Raw genomic sequence first — 21,680 nt, forward strand, 5'->3', positions numbered from 1 at the left:
TGTACAGTTAAAACATACTGTACTATTTTTTCTACAGTTAAAATCAGAAGGAACGAAGTGCAGATCAAATGAATTCCATGTTGTGGCGAATGAGAACCAAGGGACATTTTCTACCTTTGCATAAATTCATGGAGTTTATTGCAAACCTTTAGAGTTTCTAGCTAGTAATAGAAAGAAATTATGGAAGAAAGAAAAGAATCACCAGCAAATGACCTCTCAGGTGGGAATGGAAATTCAGAAATTAGTTGGTGCAAAAGTCCACAGATTACGTAGCCATCTGCTGTGGGTAATTTCTGTTGTTGCTGTAGTTATAAAATTAGACTCTAATGATTTGATTTCACACCACTAATTACATCCTGGCGTGCCATTTCTAATTATATATTTTCTCCCAAAGCATTTTTTATTGGCCTCTGTGTATATAGGCCATTCATTTTCTCCTACCCTTTTAAGTGGATTTTGGAAACTGCCAATTTTCTCTTCTCAGTTAGCTGTTAAACAATGCAAAATTGTCGTGATGGCAGATAAGTGCATCTTGGTGGGTAGCCAAAGAATACAAAGACATCACCAATTTTCTCACCTGCTCCTCACAGGTATCTAAATTTCAGTATCTTTAACAGATGTTTATCTTTCAGCTGTACACCTTCAGTGCAGAAGCATTCACCGCCTACCTTGATAATTGATTCTACGGTTAAATTGCTCATATTATTGCAGCATTTCTCTTAATATTTCACCTGAATCTAGCTTCCTAGGTCTTGAGATCATGTATCCATGACCTCTAAGATGGAATGACACATAATAAGTGCAATGAACAGAGTAGCAGATGCATAAAATTGGATTAGTGCCATCTAGTGGCTAAATTATATGATAACATTATCCACCTACAACTCTTGTTCTTAAGATATTTTAAACTGGGTTTTTTCCCACCACAAATCAGAACTTTGATTCTGCACCTAATAACGGCAGCAAGACTGTTGGTGGCACAATACTGGAAGAAGGAATACCTGCCTACAATCCAAGAATGGACATTGAAAGTTACAAACTTAGCCGAGATGGCTAAAATATCGGCATATCTTAAAGATCACTCAAATGAGAGATATAAACGAGACTGGAAAAAATGGATTGACTATATACAAAATAAATACGGGACCAAGAAATTCCAGTTAGCCTATGCTTAAGATCAGAAATGATTTAAATTGTTTAAAGTTAGCTCGGCAAGAAGAAGCTAAGATCAATGTAGAGATGTCATTAATTTCTTTATTTCCTTTTTCTCAATAGATTTTAGACTGTGTTTGTTAAAAATCCATACCGTGTACGGGTTCTGGGAAGTCGGGGGGGGGGGAAGGAGGAGGGGGGTTGGGGGGGAGGGTGGAGGGAGGGAGTGGTATACATTAGGCTAGACAAGAATTTGGTGGTAAACTAGAACTATTTTGACACACAAAAAATTGTACTCCGATGTCTTACTGATTGAGGAATGATGAAATGTTTGTTTTAAAAGAAATAAAACTTTTGAACCTAAAAAAAAAAAAAATCAGAACTTTGTAGGAGGGGAGGGGAAACACACATCAAAACAACACTGGGAAAGTCCTATTTGGGTTCACTACATACATTTGAAGACTCTGAGTTCCCACCTCATAATTCTATATCACATGTTTGATTAAAGATTTAGTTTTCTCCAGATCTCTAGAAATGGAGAACTATAGGACTGCCCAAGACCGACTAGTTTCAAATATTTTGTATGCTTAACAAATAAGAACATTGGATTTTTCCTGTTATGCTGGCTGAAAAACAAAAGGAACTCGAGAATTGCCAATTTCACTGATCAAGAATATTTCTGCTGGTACTCAGAGTACCGGAAATACAGTTTTTATATGATCCGAAGCAGGAACATTGCGAGGAAAGTTAAGCACCCTTATAATTTCTTGCAGAAGTCACACTGTGTTTTGCAAGGGTAGGCAAAGTGTGAAGGTTTTGTGAGGCACACTTCCTGAGTAACACACCAACGGGAATCTCAATGAATCAGTGGAACAACTTGCCTGCAGAAGTTGTAAATGCTCCAACGCTGAAAGTTTTTAAGAAGAGATTTGTCTGATGTGGTGTAGGGTTTCCTGCCTAAGCAGGGGGGTTGGACTAGAAGACCTCTAAGGACCCTTCCAACTCTGTTATTCTATCTTTCAAAACAGGGTGTGATCTCTGCAACTAAAAAGACCCACATTCCCTAGTTAGTAATAGCAATAGCAGTTAGACTTATATAACGCTTCATGGCGCTTTCAGCCCTCTCTAACCGATTTACAGAGTCAGCATATCGCCCCCACAGTCTGGCTCCTCATTTTACCCACCTCGGAAGGATGGAAGGCTGAGTCAACCTTGAGCCGGTGAGATTTGAACCGCCGAACTGCAGCTAGCAGTCAGCTGAAGTGGCCTGCAGTACTGCACCCTAACCACTGCGCCACCTCGGCTCTTGTTAGTGGTGTTCTACCACAATGGATGTTATCTGCAGGAGTAATGAACCCTAATTAACATCTAATGGAGCTGATGCTAGCAGTACAGGAAATGCCAGGCCATAGTCCAAGGATAAAAGAAATACACAGCCTTATCTATCCAAGGAGTCCTTTGTGCTCTGCTTATTCCTTTAAATCAATAGGCAGAGATTGCACAATTAAATTATATCTCACGCAAAATAATAAAAAAAAGCTTGGCGTTGCTCCAGGCTTCCCTTCACCAAACCTTTCTACATTAGAAGCTCCGATGAATAGTTATCCCCTTGTCTTAAATAACCAAAATAACCTATGGTGTCTTTGGATCAAATATATTTCTATCCACAATTCATTTCTCTTAGTAGAGAGCTGGAGTTGATGGTGGGGACGTTTTGTAGCTGAGATTTATTTACAGTATAAAAAGTTAAAGGTTCTCTTTACGCATATGTGCTAGTCATTCCCAGCTCTAGGGGGCAGTGCTTGTTTAATCCCTTCTTAAAAGCCTCCAGTGTTGGAGCATCTACAATCTCTGGAGGCAAGCTGTTCCACTGATTAATTGTCCTCCCTGTCAGGAAATTTCTTCTTAGTTCTAAGTTGCTTCTCTCCTTGATTAATTTCCACCCTTTGCTTCTTGTTCTACCCTCAGGTGCTTTGGAGAATAGCTTGACTCCCTCTTCTTTGTGGCAGCCCCTGAGATATTGGAAGACTGCTATCATGTCTCCCCTGGTCCTTCTTTTCATTAGACTACACATATTGGGTTCCTGCAACCGTTCTTCATATGTTTTAGCCTCCAGTCCCCTGATCATCTTTGTTGCTCTTCTCTGCACTCTTTCTAGAGTCTCCACATCTTTTCTACATCATGGCGACCAAAACTGGGTTTGGAAGACTGCTATCAAGTCACCCCTTGGTCCTTCTTTTCATTAAACTAAAGGTAAAGGTTCCCCTCGCACATCTGTGCTAGTCATTCCCGACTCTTGGGCGGGGGTGTGTGTGCTCATCTCCGTTTCAAAGCCAAAGAGCCAGCACTATCCGAAGACGTCTCTGTGGTCATGTGGCCGGCAAGACTCAAAGAGAACACTGTTCCCTTCCCAACCAAAGGTGGTTCCTATTTTTCTACTTGAGTTTTTTTTTTAACCTGCTTTTGAACTGCTAGGTTGGCAGAAGCTGGGACAAGTCACGGGAGCTCACTCCGTTACGCAGCACTAGGGATTCGAACCGCTGAATTGCCGAACCTTTCTGATCAACAAGCTCAGCGTCTTAGCCACTGAGCCACCACGTCCTTTATGTTTGCAGTATAATATTCCTTTAAAACGTTGAGGGATCAGAGAGGGCCGGGCTGCAGGTGGGAGAGCCCCAGCTGGCATCAACGGGGCAGCCTGAAGATTGGCCTTCAGGTCATCGGTGCAGAGACCCTGGAAAGACTCTTGAGTTCCACGTAACGTGGATGGTTTTTTGTGTCTGTTTTTTAAAAAAAACGAATCTCTGTGGGCCATCTTTCACTGTCTGCACTTTTTAAAATGTTTACCCAAGGATTGCTATAAACTGCACGCTATTGAGCCAAGGATGCAATCCAAGTTGATTTGAACCGAGTCTTATCTGCATCATATAATCATGATCCAAGGCATACATTCATGGGAGAAGAGAAACAGAGAGAGAGAGAGAGAGAGAGAGAGCAATAAATACTAGGTCATTTATACCTCCCAACCTCCTGATAATGCTGGGAGAGAGTAAACGGGATAGGGGGTGGGGGTGGGGGTGGGGTGTAGAGCTAGGTAATGATTTGTCATCCGGGCAGATTGGAGTAGTAGTCAAACCTCCCGTGTTAGAAACCCTAGCTGTGATTGACAGCTGGGTAGCGGGGGCCTTGCCCGCCTGCGCTGACAAAAATTATGAGGATTTGTCAAAGCCTAATGGAGATGGAAATGCCAGATTATGCCGAGTCTCTCGACTCCTCGTACACCATGCTAGAGTTTGAAAATCTGAGGGTGCTGCCCACCAACTCATCAGGTGAGGAGATCCTTTCTTTTCTCTCTCCAATCGGACCCTCTTATCTTAGTTGCCCTCTTGGTGGACAAAGGACACTGTCGGGATCGAAGGGTGGATAGTACCAGCTTGTCCTGGTGAACTCTCCAAGGAGCGGAAGGATGGGACTGTGGGGAGATCCCAGGACCTAGGATTTGATGGCAGATGAAACTTCTTGAGAACTTTCCTGGATTGGGCTGGAGGGAATGTTTGGTTAAGCTCTTGCTTAGTAAGACCAACTACTTAGCCACACGGATTAGGATTAAGCCTGGATGACTGTCTTCCTAAGGATGGTTGGTGGATTTCCGAAATAAGTCAATGTTGTTCCTACCACGGGCCACTAAGTTTGTCAAGAGCCTTCGGGAAACGAGATAGCACCCACAGAGACAATGAAGGCCTTTAGAAATAGAGCAGGAAATAAACAAACATTCCTTTGGGGAGGGAAGTAGATAATTTAGCAGCCTTGTCTCCGTGAAATTAATTTCTTTGCCACTGTCTTTTTCCTCTTGCTGGAGGGGGAAAAGGCCATCTAGAATTCAGTGTTGCTTAGCAAACGTTGGTGTTTTCACTCTTCACACCATCAAACTTAACGGAGAATTAGTACGGCTTGGATTTGTGTCCCCTGTTCAAAAGTTCATCTCGAGACATGTCAGTGTTATGTGCCTGACGGTATTACTTTTTGCGTTCGGTATTCCACAAAAGTTACGCTAGAGGAAATATGTGACTCTTTAAAGCTGGCGTAAGTCTCTGGGCTGTTTTACCAAATGTTGTGAGGGGTGCTTGCATGTTTAGGAGACCGTAAGAAAGATGGCATGAATGTGATTTTTCTTTTGGGATATTTTTTTCTGCACCTGGGTATATCTTGCTGTTCAGTTCCTGTGAGCTGCACTGTTATCAATTCGGTGCAAAATCATGCTTACTTACTGCTTTTACTAAGAGAGTATGTGCCTGTTGTTCTGAATTAGAGAATAGTAAGACTGGAAGGAACCTTGGGGGTCTTGTAGTCCAACCCCAGGAACCCCCAAAACAGGAAACCTTATACCTTCCTGGACAAATGTTTCCCAATCTTTTCTTGAAAGCCTCCAGTGATGGGCTTGAGTCTTGCTAAAAAGCCAATGAGAGCAACCGATATAGAAATCCCTGGCTGGATGAAAATCCAGAGACTTAAAAAGTGGGAAACCAATATTGGTTTTATGAGAATGGAGAGTGAAGCCTGTAAGATTTCACAGTTGGTCAGTCGCGATTTCTATAAACAACGGAAAACCACCGGATCCATTTCACAGTAGATGGGGAAAGTTTTTATTTCATGTTATTTTACAGCAAAAAAATATGGACCACCGGAAAAGAGGAAAGTATTAATTTTTTTAGCAACGACTTGACAGGTCTTACTTCCAAACAACTTTCTGGAGTTTTAGGAAACAGAGGGTGGTTTTTTTTTTTTAAACAGGACCTTGTAAAGTCAGGGGTTCAGTCGAAAACCTAGGCCTACGGAATACAGGATCTCCTCGAGTTACAACTACCCTGTTTCCCCCAAAATAAGACCTCCCAGGATAATCGGGCTTTGGAGTGCATGCGCTAAAGCCATCCCTCCCCGAAAAGATTGCAACACAGCAGCAGCCATTAGGTAACCATGCTCGCCGCCTCCTGCACTCCAAAAATAATAAGATCTCCCTGAAAATAAGGCCAAGCGGTTATTTCAGGGGTCAAATAAAAAATAAGACCCTGTCTTATTTTGGGGGAAACATGGTACAATTGAGCCCAAATTTTCTGTTGCTAAGTGAGACAGTTGTTAAGGGAGTTTTGCCCGTTTTACAACCTTCCTTGTCTCAGCTACTAAGGGAATCCCTTCAGATGTTAAGATAGTATCACAGTTATTAAGTGAATCTGACTTTGCTCATCAGAAGGTTAGAAAAATGGATCACAGCACAATGCAACTGTCATAAATATGAGATAGCGGCCAAGCCTCAGAATTTTGACCCCATGACCACGGGGATGTTGCAGCGGTCGTGAGTGCAAAAACGGCCAGAAGTCACTGGTTCCAGTGCCGTTGTAACTTCAAGCAGGCACTAAACAAGCTGTTGTAAGTTGAGGACTTTCCGTAATAAGATTCTTCAGAGGCAAGTTCCCAAGTTCTTTTGCATCCACGCCAGGCTTAGAAAGGTGTTTTTTTTTAACCCCCAAAGGTGCTTTTTCAAGAGGCAACTGGACTTGGTTTTTTTTGTCCTTTGAAGAGGTTTCGCTTCTCATCCAAGAAGCTTCTTCAGTTCTGGCTGGATGGTGGGGAAGCTGAAGAAGCTTCTTGGATGAGAAGCGAAACCTCTTCAAAGGAAAAAAACCCAAGGAAGTCCAGTTGCCTCTTGAAAAAAGCACCTTTGGGACAACTAGGACCTGGAGGACGGAGAATCTCCATAGACATATTTTTTACAGGAATTTGACCAAACAATCTATCATTTATGGTACTATATGTAGACATCCTGAGGCTGTGAATTCTATGCAAATCCATTTTCATGGTCTGGTTTTAGATATCAATCATCTTGGTGCCTATTAAATAGTTAGAACAATTAATCAGTGGGACAACTTGCCTCCAGAAGTTGTGAATGCTCCAACAGTGGAAGTTTTTAAGAAGATGTTGGATATCCATTTATTTAAAGTGATGTAGGGCTTCCTGCCTAGGCAGGGGGTTGAACTAGAAGACCTCCAAGGTCCCTTCCAACTCTGTTATTCTGTTCTATTCTAAATGGGAAACATAGTTGGAATAGAATCTGACAATCCATCTCCTTCCAGGTGTAGCTGAATTTAAATGTCTGCGCTACGCCTAAAGGCTCCTTTCAATTCACTCAAGTATTCTATTTCGATGGATGGGTTGAATCTATATAGCTGCCCGTCTCGTTCAGACGTGCACCCACGAACTCATTCATTCTCTTTCTGCAACGTAACGCCTCTGAATTCGCTCGGTGTCCAAAAGACCAGAATCCCGATGTACGGTAAAAGTTCACGTTGTTAGACGCCACACTCTAGAGTTTCCTAAAGGTGAAGGCTGTTTCAAGCAGGCAGCGGCGTGTTTGCTTATGGGCTAATGAGTAAACCAGCTTGCTCAGGAACTAGCTGTTTTGAAATAAACCGTGTTTGCCTTGGGTAAGCACCCTCTTGACAAAGTGGTCAAAACAGCTTTCGAGAACGGAGCCAAAAAGTTCACTTGTTCAAGACCGATGAAAATCGTCAATGAAATCGAGGAGGTCTATCCAAGAACTTTGCGTGACGCACTAGGGAAACTGTTCTTGAAAAATTGAGGGAAACGAATCAGAATCGGTTAAGGAAGCCATTCCAACCACGTAGAGAAAGAGAGCCTGAGCGACTGAGTATCAAGAAAATGGTTCCACCACAAAACCGCGGTAGATTAAGCGCGTGTGACTAAAGCGCGGTGACAAAACCGCACCGTCAAAACCGCGCGACAACAGCGCGCTGACAACAGCGCGCTGACAGAAGCGCGCTGTAACATAACCCTAAAAATAACCCTAAACCTAACCCTAAACCTAACGCTAAACCTACCCTAAACCTACCCAAAACCTAACCCTAAACCTTACCTTAAGTTAAATCGCGCTTCTGTCGGCGCGCTGTTGTGGGCGCGCTGTTGTGGGGGCGCTTTTGACATCGCGGTTTTAGCACTGCGGTGTTGTCGGCGCGCTTTAGTCTACCGCGCTTATGTCGTGCCACGCAAGAAAATGCCTTTTGCAAGCATTATAATTCTTTGTAATGGTAGGAATAGACAGAATAATAAGAGTTGGAAGAGACCTTGGAGGTCTTCTAGTCCCACCCCCTCCTTAGGCAGGAAACCCTAGACCATTTCAGACAAATGGCTATCCAACATCTTCTTTTTAAAAAAAAATCCAGTTTTGGAGCATTTACTACTTCTGGAAACAAGTTATTCCACTGATTTATTGTTCTAACTGTCAGGAAATTTCTCCCGAGTTTTATTTTATTTTTATTTATTTAGCGTATGGCAAATAGATGGACTTATAGTAGGTCAAATGTTAACGTCCACCCAGCCATTCAAGGAGAGGGCGGTTATGTTGGGGGAAAAAAATCAGACATTGGGCCGGTGTAAGCTTTTGATGGACATTTGGACTTAGTTCTAAGTTGCTTCTCTCCTTGATTAGTTTCCACCCATTGCTTCTTGTTCTACCCTCAGGTGCCTTGGAGAATAGTTTGACTTCCTCTTCTTTGTGGCAACCCCTGAGATATTGGAAGACTGCTATCATGTCTCCCCTGGTCCTTTTTTTAGACATACCCAATTCCAGCAACCGTTCTTCATATGTTTTAGTCTCCAGTCTCTTAATCATCTTTGTTGCTCTTCTCTGCACTCTTTCTAGAGTCTAAACGTCTTTTTAATACTGTGGCAAACCAAACTGGATGCAGTACTCCAAGTCTTACCCAGTGGTCTTACCCAGGCATGATAAAAGTAAAGCATGAGCATCAACCCTTCTTAAAGTTGTTGAGGCTGTGAAATGTTGCTCCAACAAAATCCATTTGTAAAAAAAGTGATGACAATGATAGATATATTCATAATCTATTCCTAATCATGTATATCTATCTATCTATCTATCTATCTATCTATCTATCTATCTATCTATCTATCTATCTATCTATCTATCTTCCTACCTACCTACCTACCTACCTACCTACACATCCATCCATCATCATCTTTCTCTAGCTCTTCTTTCTTTCTTTCTTTCTTTCTTTCTTTCTTTCTTTCTTTCTTTCTTTCTTTCTTTCTCTCTTTCTTTCTTTCTCTCTATCCATCCATCCATAATCATCTCTCTCTCTTCTTTCTTTTTCTTTCTCTCTTTCCTCTCTCCTCTCCCATCTATCTATCCATCTATCTTATCTATCTTATCTATCTTATCTATCTTATCTAATCTATCTATCTATCTATCTATCTATCTATCTATCTATCATCTATCTATCTATCTATCTATCTATCTATCTATCTATCTATCTATCTATCTATCTTTATCTATCTATCTATCTTTATCTATCTATCTATCTATCTATCTATCTATCTATCTATCTATCATCTATCTATCTATCATCTATCTATCTATCTATCTATCTATCTATATCTATCTATCTATCTATCTTTATCTATCTATCTATCTATCTATCTATCTATCTATCTATCTATCTATCTATCTATCTATCTATCTATCATATGGCACATTGACATACTTCAGTAAAAGAGAACACAGGGCTAAAATACAAAATAGAGAATATAAAATCTGAATCTTAGCAGGATTTGAAGATTACGAAGGTGTATCTAAGTTGCAAATATATATTTTTGACTTCGTTTGTCGCAGCCAGGAAATCCACAAAACCTCCATTTTAGGCTCTGCTCTGATATAGTGTCGCTATGTGTTGGATAGTTTGTTTTTCTGTTCCCACCATCACAATTCGGTATTTTCCCGCTAATCATAATGACTCATAGACTCATATAGAGGTAGCTAATAACCTGAGATATCTCAGAACATTCTTCCTGGTACTTCAAAAGATAATGTCTCCCCTGGTCCTTCTTTTCATTAAACTAGACATACCCAGTTCCTGCAACCGTTCTTTATATGTTTTAGCCACCAGTCTCCTAATTATCTGCACTCTTTCCAGAATCTCAACCTCTGTTTTATATCACAGCGACCATCACTGGATGCAATATTCCAAGTGGGGGCTTTCCAAGGCCCCATTATGAAGTGATATTAATGCTTTAGGCTAAAAGCAGTTCTGTTTCAGAGGCTTTTCAATTTTGCACTGATGCTTACAGTGATTTTCCCTCTCTTCTCAACTTGCAACCGTTGACTTAGTGCCGAGGTGGCGCAGTGATTAGGGTGCAGTACTGCAGGCCACTTCAGCTTACCGTTATCTGCAGTTCAGCAGTTCTAATCTCACCGGCTCAAGGTTGACTCAGCCTTCCATCCTTCCAAGGTGGGTGAAATGAGGACCCAGACTGTGGGGGCAATGTGCTGACTCTGTAAACCGCTTAGAGAGGGCTGAAAGCCCTATGAAGCGGTATATAAGTCTAACTGCTATTGCTATTGCTAGTGGCCATTCAAAGTTTCAACAGCACTGAAAAAAGTGACTTATGGCTGCTTTTCATACTCACGACCATTGCAGCATTCATGTGGTCATGGGATAAAATTCAGACGCTTGGCAACTGGCATGTACTTACGACAGTTCCAATGTCCCTGGGGTGTGTGTGTGTATCTGTGTGTCATACAATCCCCTTTTGCGACTTTTTGACAAGGAAAGACAACAAGGAAGTCAGATCCACTTAACAACTGTGTTACTCAGTTGACACCTGAAGTGATTCACTTAACAACGGTGTCAAGAATGGTCATCAAATGCAGCAAAACTGACTTAACAACTGTCTCGCTCAGCAACAGACATTTGGGGCTCATTTCTGGTCATAAGTCAAGGACTGCCTGTATTGGATTGGGTTGAAATCCTAGTTGTTGTCTTTATCGGTTCTGTATTGTTTTTAATCCTGGCAATTGGCCCCCTTGAAATGTTGATATGATGCCAGCCTGACAGCCTTTTCTTTCTGTAGAGGCCCTTGTCTCGGAGACAGGCAACAGTGGCTTACTTGCAAATGGGATCAACTCCTTGTGCTCCATCTGTGGGGACCGGGCCACTGGGAAGCATTATGGGGCTTCCAGCTGCGATGGCTGCAAAGGCTTCTTCAGGAGGAGCGTCCGGAAGAATCACATGTATTCCTGCAGGTATAAAGATGCTGTCACTTTTGTTCAGGGAATTCTGGGAAATTCACATTTCCTGGCAAGCTTTGCTCAACCTTGGCAGCTTGAAGATGAGTGTCCTTCAACTTCCAGAATTCTGGGAGTTGAAGTTCACACATCTTCAAGTCCTTACTTGTGGGTTGTGTATGAAGGTTGAATCCATACATCTTCAAGGCTGCTAGCTGGGTAATTCTGGGAGTTGAAGTCCACACATCTTCAAGTCCTTACTTGTGGGTTGTGTATGAAGGTTGAATCCATACATTTTCAAGCCTGCTAGCTGGGTAATTCTGGGAGTTGAAGTCCACACATCTTCAAGTCCTTACTTGTGGGTTGTGTATGAAGGTTGAATCCATACATCTTCAAGGCTGCTAGCTGGGTAATTCTGGGAGTTGAAGTCCACACATCTTCAAGTCCTTACTTGTGGGTTGTGTATGAAGGTTGAATCCATACATCTTCAAGCCTGCTAGCTGGGTAATTCTGGGAGTTGAAGTCCACACATCTTCAAGTCCTCACTTGTGGGTTGCATATGAAGGTGGGTGTCAGGGTTCCAAATAGCATCCAAAATTAAATCAGAGTCCAAGGCAATTGATTCCTCAGAGTTTCAATTTATTAAAAGAGCCATGTTGGAACTTGAATCTGAAGGCTTCCCGGTTTTCCCACCCAGCTGAAAGTTCAAGATCTTGCCCCCACAAGTCCATCACATGGTCCAATCTCCCACTGCCATGCTGGCAGTTCCACCCATCCAGTTCCGGTCAGGTGCAGAGACAAAGGATGACCTTGGCTTTCTAGAAAGAATGTTGTTATGGCTGCATAGCATCTAACTCCATACAATCCCCACTACCATTTCCCCACCAATAGAAAATGCATAGTAGAATAATAGAAAGTGTGGCCGGCCTGAGATCCAAAAGAAAAATTGGCTGCAGGGGACACTCTGAAATTGGAGTCCACACATCTCCAAGCATGTTAGCTGGGGAATTCTGGGAGTTGAAGTCCATAGATCTTGCAGTGGCAAGTTTGAGAAACACTGCCTTAGACACAACCATTAATAGTCCTGGGAAACATCTTCGTTTCCCCAGGCATAAACGTTGTCCTTAGCTATTTCTTGGAAGAGGTAACGATTTGCAAAGCAATAAACGAAGAAGCTCTCTCCATAATATAATTTTCTCATATTTTTTTTACGAGACTTCTGGGGAAAAACACAGGAAAAATGCTATGTCCTTTGCTAAAACAGCCCTAAAAAAAAATTACCAACTCAAGATTGGGAAATAATCCATTCTCTTTCCTCAGAATTAACCTCCGTTTTCCGTTCCAGGTTCAGTCGACAGTGTGTGATCGACAAAGACAAGAGAAATCAGTGTCGATATTGCCGCCTGAAAAAATGTTTCCGAGCAGGAATGAAAAAAGAAGGTAATTCCCCCCCCCCCCCACAACTGTCCTCCGTTTCGGAGTGTGATACAGTCCAGGTTGTGTTGCTGGCTGTGTGATCTCTAGCCTCTGGATGAGACAATGAGTCAGAGTAAGTTCCACGTAAGCAAATCTCTGCTCGTATCTTTTATGAGTCACAGATCAGCAAGGATTGCCTCTCTTCCAAAAGTTTAAATGACCCAGATTAATCTTGCTCCCATGAATTATAATCGAAGGGACAGGGAAAAAAAACCACACCTGTTGCTCTAATAAAACTTTCTGCCCTCTTCCGAGCCCTGATACGCCCGTCTCCCTAAACTCTCTGCCTGAAACTTCTCAATGCGTTGACGAGCAATGTTACATGAATAGAGTGGGCCACCCAAACAATGAAATTTCAAAGACAAACATGGATTTTCTGAACGCGTGACACATGATGAATTGGATCTCCTTATGGAGTTTTTCCATAAAACAGGAATGAAAATGAACCTATGATTTATGGTTTCGATGATGAGACCGGATAGGTTTCAGAGAAAAGGGAGTTAAGTAGCCACCGTAGAATAAGAAGTGAATTTATAATTATCCTCGCGTCCTGTAACACCATGGATTGAATCATCCCAGTTGTTAAATTAGTGACGTGGTTGTTAAGTGAATTTGGCTTCCCCATGGAGTTTGCTTGTCAGCAAGTTGTAAAAGGGGATCATGTGATCCCCGGACACTGCAAAGTCATAAATATGCAACTGTCGTAAATATGAGTCAGTTGCCAAGCAATGTCAATCATCTAAGCACAAGGGTGCTGCCAAGGTCATAAGGGTGAAAAATGATCATAAGTCACTTTCTTCAGTGTTGTTATAACTTCAAACGGTGGCTAAATGAACTGTGGTAAGTCAAGGATGACCTCCGTAAGGAAGGGACTGCTTAAGTATGACGTCTTCCCAGGGGGCTTCAGCAGGATCTGTTTCTGGAGCCTAGAATGCAAATGCTCAGCTAGAGGTTCACGAGGGATGGTGCCACTTGATCGATCCACCGACTGAACTGTCAATCACTGGGCGGCCAGCCAATTCTTCATCGTCTCTTTATTTCTCCCCAAAAGCTGTCCAGAATGAACGGGACAGGATCAGCATCCGGAGAAGCAGTTATGAAGACAATGGGGCATTGTCCATCACCATCTTAACCCAGGCAGAAGCAATGGCACAGCAGGTAAGGGAGATGGATGGATGGATGGATGGATGGATGGTGGGTGGGTAGGTAGGTAGGTGGATGGATAGATAGATAGATAGATAGATAGATAGATAGATAGATAGATAGTAGGTAGGTAGGTAGGCAGATGACAGATAGATAGGGCAGATAGATGGATGGATAGATGATAGATAGGGGAGAGAGGGTAGATAGATAGATGGATGGATAGGTAGGTAGGTAGGTAGGTAGATAGGTAGATAGATAGAGATAGATAGCTAGATAGCTAGATAGAGGGTAGGTAGGTAGGTAGGTAGGCAGACGACAGATAGATAGGGTAGATAGGTAGATGGATGGATAGATGATAGATAGGGGAGAGAGGATAGATAGATAGATAGATAGATAGATAGATAGATAGATAGATAGATAGATAGATGGTAGGTAGGTAGGTAGGTAGGTAGGCAGACGACAGATAGATAGGGTAGATAGGTAGATGGATGGATAGATGATAGATAGGGGAGAGAGGATAGATAGATAGATAGATAGATAGATAGATAGATAGATAGATAGATAGATAGATAGATAGATAGATAGATAGAGGGTAGGTAGGTAGGTAGGTAGGTAGGCAGACGACAGATAGATAGGGTAGATAGATAGATGGATGGATAGATGATAGATAGGGGAGAGAGGGTAGATAGATAGATAGATAGATAGATAGATAGATAGATAGATAGATAGATAGATGGTAGGTAGGTAGGTAGGCAGGCAGGCAGATGACAGATAGATAGGGCAGATAGATAGATGGATGGATAGATGATAGATAGGGGAGAGAGGGTAGATAGATAGATGGATGGATAGGTAGGTAGGTAGGTAGATAGGTAGATAGATAGAGATAGATAGCTAGATAGCTAGATAGAGGGTAGGTAGGTAGGTAGGTAGGCAGACGACAGATAGATAGGGTAGATAGGTAGATGGATGGATAGATGATAGATAGGGGAGAGAGGATAGATAGATAGATAGATAGATAGATAGATAGATAGATGGTAGGTAGGTAGGTAGGTAGGTAGGTAGGCAGACGACAGATAGATAGGGTAGATAGGTAGATGGATGGATAGATGATAGATAGGGGAGAGAGGATAGATAGATAGATAGATAGATAGATAGATAGATAGATAGATAGATAGATAGATAGATAGATAGATAGAGGGTAGGTAGGTAGGTAGGTAGGTAGGCAGACGACAGATAGATAGGGTAGATAGATAGATGGATGGATAGATGATAGATAGGGGAGAGAGGGTAGATAGATAGATAGATAGATAGATAGATAGATAGATAGATAGATAGATAGATAGATAGATAGATAGAGGGTAGGTAGGTAGGTAGGCAGACGACAGATAGATAGGGTAGATAGATAGATGGATGGATAGATGATAGATAGGGGAGAGAGGGTAGATAGATGGATGGATGGATGGAGAGAGAGCACTTTCCCCAGATCTTCTTGCAATAATGTTAACTGTGAATTTATTTTGGTACCCCCGTTATTTCTGATAGACAACTTTGCACTAAACTCTCCAATAGGGTTTTTGCCCATGCGGGATTCGTTTTGATCTATCTCAACTCTACAAGTTTAATGATCTGTTTGAAGGGGGGGTGCATTCTTATCTTTAACTGGGAGCGTTAATGAAACACTTGTGATATATTGCCACCTGCTGGAGCAACGGAACCTACCGAATTTGAGCATGTTATGCCCAAATAAACTGAATGGAGCAGAGAAGAGACAAAATGTATTGCTTTGATGCTTCTGGTGCTGCTGTTGTTCGTTGTTGAAAACATGCCCATTGCATGCACACATGCTTTCATTTAATTACCCCATTATCCCATTTAACCCAAGGCTTCTTTAGAAATTGCATTAAAAGGGGCATGCATGCTGAAGGGTGTTTCTCCAAAAGTAGGGATAACTGTTGCTTTGATTAATGCACATTTTACAATGTAATTTCTTCCATATGATGCATGTCTGTCCTTTAATCCTTCTTTCCTATCTTCCTTCCTATCTTCCTTCCTTTTTCTTTCTCATCTTTATACAGACTTTTTAAAGACTTATTTCCCCCCCCCCAAAAAAAACCCTGCCTATTTGCCCTGCAAAATCTGAATTTGCAAGGATAATGCTCTCACTTCATTGATTCGTTCGTCAATACAAATTCAGATGTTTGCACACAATTGGAAAGTGAACGAATTCCTCTCCTTTCTCCGTATTATAGAAAAGGAGGGGAGGGAAGAACCGAAGGAGGGGAAAGGAGGAGGCTTAGTGCCTAGAGGGTCTCTTGTTTTGCAGTATTCAGCTCTCCGTCCCGTGCACAGCGCAGAGCTCGCCATGAAGAAAATCGCCACCATCAACGACGTGTGTGAGTCTATGAAGCAGCAGCTTCTGGTTCTCGTGGAGTGGGCAAAATGCATCCCCGTGTTCTGCGAGCTTCCTCTGGATGACCAGGTGAGCAAGGAACCGTCTTTTTGCCCAGTGTTAACACTCTTAAATTGCAGAAAGGACGGCGGGCGGCTTTTACTAACTCGCACATTGAGACGTTTGCTCCTTTAGAGTGGTTCGGAAGGCCCAAGTCAGCAAAAACATATCCTCCCTTCTTCCAATTTGCAGGTTGCATTGCTCAGAGCTCACGCGGGGGAGAACCTCTTGCTGGGAGTTGCAAAGCGCTCCATTCCATACACAAATTTTCTCTTATTAGGTAAAAAGAATTTTTCTCTCTCTCTCTCTCTCTGTGTGTGTGTTGTATTTGTGCTGATAAATAAATAAAGGGAGACTAGTATAGATCTATTTCAAGCCATTTAGCTCTCATCAGCTAGCCATACCCTTACTGGGATTCGAACCTGGGCTGTATTACATATTAGGCAGATGTGTTAACCACTAAGCCACAAGGTTCTCCTCCTTTATCAGCCGAGCCAGGGAAATAGGTATGTATTTAGTGTCACAACCCCTGGTATGCCTAAATATGGGAGGAAGCCTACTGCTTCCTTTCTCTGTCTATCGGCTGGTCACAAGAGACCATCCATTGCCTTTGTTACATTTGTGTTGTATTTGTGCTGATATATATATATAAATTTTATATATATAAATTTTCATCATTATCCAGCTCCAATGGAGCTTCTCAATCTCTGGACCTTTCCAAGGGGTCCCTGTGGAGCTTTTATAAATAATCAGGGTGCCAAGTAATACACCCATAGCAAACAGAATAGCAGGTAGATTCCTCAAAGAATAGTTTGATGGGATGTATCGTATAGACCAGTGTTTCTCAACCTTGGCTACTTGAAGATGTCTGGACTTCAACTCCCAGAATTCCCCAGCCAGCGAATGCTGGCTGGGGAATTCTGGGAGTTGAAGTCCAGACATCTTCAAGTGGCCAAGGTTGAGAAACACTGGTATAGACACAGGCTGGTGAAAACTGACTTTGAATGTTCCCGCGGTTTTCACCGATCAGCTGGAGCCGTGGATCACCGTCCTGTTCCTCACAACATCCCTTCCTCTTCTGTAGGCAATGACTTCATCATCCCCATGCAGTGTCCCGAGCTTGAAATTGCTCGAGTGGCAATCAGGATTCTGGATGAGCTGGTGAAGCCCTTACGGGAAATTCAGATCGACGAGAACGAATATGCCTGTCTTAAAGCCATCGTCTTTTTTGATCCAGGTATTTATTCTTCATATCGTCCCGAGTTTGATTTAAAAAAAAAAAACAACCACCACCCTTTGATTACCAGAAGATGATAGGAATTGACAGGACAAAGTCTACGGAGACTCATGGTTGTCTCAAAGATGCTTTTTAAAGAAACAGGCGTTTCGCTTCTCATCCGCGAAGCTTCTTTGGTTCAGTTCTTCAAAACGGAAGAAGCTTCTTGGATGAGAAGTAAAACGTCTTCAAGGAAAAACAAAGATCATCCAGTTGCCTCTTGAGAAAGCACCTTTGAGACAATTGATAGCATGAGCTTCCAACAGGTACCGTGTTACACCCAAACAAGACAAGTTTTTTTTTAATCTGCTCTGTTCTCCTGTAATTTCTTGCACCCATTTCCAAATTTTTGTCCAATAAAAACTTTGTCTGAAATCTTTCTACTGGGAATAATCAAAGGGAAATATACAAAGAAACTTAAGTGCATATTAACACATCTGCTAACTACAGCTAGAATAGCATTTGCCCAATGCTGGAAACAAAATAACACCCCCTCGGACGAATTAGTGATTAAAAAAACCCTTTGGATTGTGCAGAGATGGACAAATTAACACCGAAATTAAAAGATAAAGAAGAGTCAGAATATTATGAAATTTGGAACAATTGGTACAAATGGCTGCAAAACAAGAATAAAATTAATTAAGCCAAAAAAACAATATATATAGAACTGTCTATAAAGGTGTGTAAATATAGAAGCGAAATATTATATACATGTACAGGTATGATGACATAACAATATTGATGTAATGACTGTAAGGTGTTGTAGAAGGGTATAAATAATAAAAAAATCTGCTAAAAAAAAATAAAACAAGACGTTTTATTATCTTTTGAGCCCCCAAAATAAGTGCTTGGCCTTATTTTCGGGGAGGTCTTATTATTTTTGAGGTTCAGGAGGTGGCGAACGTGGTCACCTCATAGCTGCTGCTGGGCTGCAATATTTTCGGGGGAGGGCTTATTTTAGTGCATGGGCTCAAAAGCCTGATTGGGTTTATTATCCAGGGAGGTCTTATTTTCGGGGGAAACATGGTACCTTGGCTTCTTTCAGCTTTCCTGGACCTTCTACCATTGTCTTAAAACCTACTGTATTTTTCGGAGTATAAGACGCACCTTTCCCCCCCCAAGAGGCTGAAAATCTGGGTGCGTCTTATACACTGAATGCATTTTTTCCCTCCCAAAACCCCGTCTCCTTCACCAAAAAGCCTGTGCATAGCCTGTAGGAGGCTTTCAGACAGCTCCTGGGGGCTGGGGAGGGCAGAAATGAGCTAAAGGTGGGCCATTTTTTGCTCAATTTTGTCCCCCCCCCCATCCCCCAGGAGCACTCTATAAGCCTCCTAAAGGCTATCCATGCCCTTTTTTTGGCGAAAAATGGGCTGTTATTTTTTTCGTTATTGCTCTCCCCCTCAGGAGCACTCTACAAGCCTCCTAAAGGATATGCATGCCCTTTTTTTTTTTTTTGAAAAAAAAACCGGGCCCATTTTCATGAAGAACCAGCTGTTTTTGGTAGTTCTGCAGAGTGCAAAAACTTTTTTTTTAAAAAAATTACCTCTTCAAAACCTTGGTGCGTCTTATACTCCGAAAAATACAGTACCTCCGTCCTGAACCAAATTTAATTTTCTATTGCTTTTGCTTCACCTGATCATTTCCCTTCTCGGTCATGGTCCCACCCTAAGCGTGGCCGACAACATTTACTCGCCTTCATTTCCATCTGCCTTGTCTCTCTCCTTTCTCCTTGTCCCAGATTGCAAAGGGCTGAGCGATCCAGGGAAAGTCAAGAACATGCGTTTCCAGGTGCAAGTGAACCTGGAGGATTACATCAACGACCGGCAGTACGATTCCCGGGGAAGGTTCAGCGACATCCTCCTCCTGCTCCCTCCGCTGCAAAGCATCACTTGGCAGATGATCGAGCAAGTGCAGTTCATCAAACTCTTCGGCATGGCCAGGATTGACAGCTTGCTGCAAGAAATGCTCCTTGGAGGTACAACGTGGGTGGAGATGTGAAGGGGCCTGGACTAGACGTCAAGGGGGCCTAGATCAGGAGCAAGGACACCCAACTTCTGCTCCTCCTTCAGGAAGGAACCTCTGAGGAACCTCTTAGGTTGTCCTTCTCATGCAACCCAACCTATCCCGCGAGGTGGTGGTTGTGGAGAAAACACAACCACGGATGTTCCATCTACCATCTCAACCTGCTGAAAGTGGGATAACAAAACTGGGAGACAGAGAAAGAAGCTTTGGGGTTAGGTCTACACAATATCTTTAACTAGTAGCCCCACTCACATATCTCTGTTTGGCTTGGCTAGTTTTAACCCTGTTCCAAGAGCATTATTGAGCCGAGGTGGCGCAGTGGTTAGAGTGCAGTACTGCAGGCTACTTCAGCTGACTGCTAGCTGCAGTTCGGCAGTTCAAATCTCACCGGCTCAAGGTTGACTCAGCCTTCCATCCTTCCGAGGTGGGTAAAATGAGGACCCGGATTGTGGGGGCGATACGCTGACTCTGTAAACCGCTTATAGAGGGCTAAAAGCCCTTTGAAGCGGTATATAAATCTAAAAAATAAATAAATTCTGATGAATCTTGGGATTGAAAAGAAGAGCTAGAACAAAGTTGAATTGGTGATTACCGGTGGAGGGGGGAGGGAAAGCTATGTTAATATGGCTTCCTTACACAGTAAGGGAATTCTTTAAATCCCCAAATGATGATTTATGAGCAAGAGAGTCCAAATTGTCCCACAATCCATTGATTTTGAGGAAGGCTTGGGCGGGGGGAGGGTTCATTCCAGACCTGTTTTTGTTTGAAGGGATGATAAGCCTAGATAGTCATGTAACGGGAATCTCCAGTTTGGCAATTTTAAGACTTGTGAACTTCTTGAGTTCCTCAGCCAGCCGTGCTAACTGAGGAATTCTGGGAAGTTGAAGTCCACAAGTCTTAAAAGTTACCAAGTTTGGACACCCTCTGCCCTATAACACAACTCTGTGGCGCAGATTCCATTTCTTTTAAATTTCTTTTTAGAAACCTACCTAGGTGTTAAATGGCTTGGAATTCAACAAGGACTGAACTTAGTTCTTTCCCTGCCTCCTGAGATTTTATTAGAGGACTGAAAATAGCTGGGAGTCAGAATTTGGGGATGTTGAAAACTGAAAGGCAATGCCAGGAGTGTTCAATTGTCTTTGCTTCTACTGTAGTTCTGACTTTTGTGTAGATTCTTCAAGGGGAGCAGGCTCCCAAGACAGACCGTTTCCTTTCGTGTCACTTGACGTAGTTTGAACGTGGACATCCAGAATTAAAATCAGACTGCTATTTGGGGGTTTGTTCATTGAATATGATTGGACTGAGATGGGTTTCTTTTTGTGCAGGAACAAGCATGGATATGCCCCAATACCAGCCAGGCCCTTCCAGCCATAACATGGAACATCTTCCAAGTCACATCGTGCTGCCTAGCACAATTGGCTCAGTCATTCACACCATCTCAGTCTGTAGGTACCAAGTTTCTCAATGTTTCAACTAGGAAATTGTGGTTGAACCTTGACCATTGACCTAAAGGATACAAATGCTTGGAAATGACTAGAGTGGGTGGGTGGGTGGGTGATAATGATTGGATGAAAGGGCGGTGATGTAGACTGGCAGAAAGACAGTGGATCCACTGGGGAATGGGATCTTCCGAACACATCATGAAGGACTTCTTGAAGGTCCAGGACAGACTGGTCAGGAAAGCAAATCATGGCTCACGTACACGAGAAGTAATTATCATGTTCATCTTTTCTTCTACAGCTTCACCAGAAACTTCGCTCCCTTCTCCTTCCACCAGCACAGGAAGTGAAGACTACAAACTGGGTCCCACCTCCGGATCTGAAATCCAAACAACCCTTTTGCCCCAGGTGGTCATCCCCAAACAAGAGATCCTCTAGGAAATCCACTCTTTATTTTTTTGTAGTTGCCCCTTTTCGAATTCAACAAGCTTTGCTCCCATGATGGTAGTCAACGTCGCTAGGTTTCTCGCCCATTAAAATACACCTTGTATGTCGCTTGGGTCCTTTCCAAGATCCCGCAACATTATTAGCATAACAAGTGTTAACTATCATATAAAACATTGGCAGTTACCG

The 21,680-nt window shown here is 42.5% G+C and overlaps 1 protein-coding gene across 1 annotated transcript; it reads left to right on the forward strand.

Annotated features, from left to right (window-relative positions):
- Nucleotides 1–4,231: 4,231 nt before the first annotated feature.
- On the forward strand, nucleotides 4,232–21,628 carry LOC116517980 (hepatocyte nuclear factor 4-beta-like). The gene is made up of 10 exons (XM_032231181.1): nucleotides 4,232–4,481; nucleotides 11,089–11,260; nucleotides 12,588–12,682; nucleotides 13,770–13,876; nucleotides 16,185–16,340; nucleotides 16,503–16,590; nucleotides 17,395–17,547; nucleotides 19,325–19,561; nucleotides 20,934–21,053; nucleotides 21,349–21,628. The coding sequence occupies exons 1-10, from the start codon at nucleotides 4,364–4,366 to the stop codon at nucleotides 21,483–21,485; spliced, it is 1,383 nt and encodes a 460-aa protein (XP_032087072.1). The 5' UTR covers nucleotides 4,232–4,363; the 3' UTR covers nucleotides 21,486–21,628.
- Nucleotides 21,629–21,680: the final 52 nt, after the last annotated feature.

Source organism: Thamnophis elegans, chromosome 14 (assembly GCF_009769535.1).
Source record: "Thamnophis elegans isolate rThaEle1 chromosome 14, rThaEle1.pri, whole genome shotgun sequence".
Taxonomy (NCBI): Eukaryota; Metazoa; Chordata; class Lepidosauria; order Squamata; family Colubridae; genus Thamnophis; species Thamnophis elegans.

What these genes read in the sequence shown, in the direction of transcription:
- LOC116517980 (XM_032231181.1), top strand. Translation starts at nt 4,364, where the DNA reads ATGAGGATTTGTCAAAGCCTAATGGAGATGGAAATGCCAGATTATGCC. An exon ending in CATCGTCTTTTTTGATCCAG is followed by an intron (nt 17,548 to 19,324) that starts GTATTTATTCTT and finishes TCCTTGTCCCAG; the next exon opens with ATTGCAAAGGGCTGAGCGAT. An exon ending in CATTCACACCATCTCAGTCT is followed by an intron (nt 21,054 to 21,348) that starts GTAGGTACCAAG and finishes TTTCTTCTACAG; the next exon opens with CTTCACCAGAAACTTCGCTC.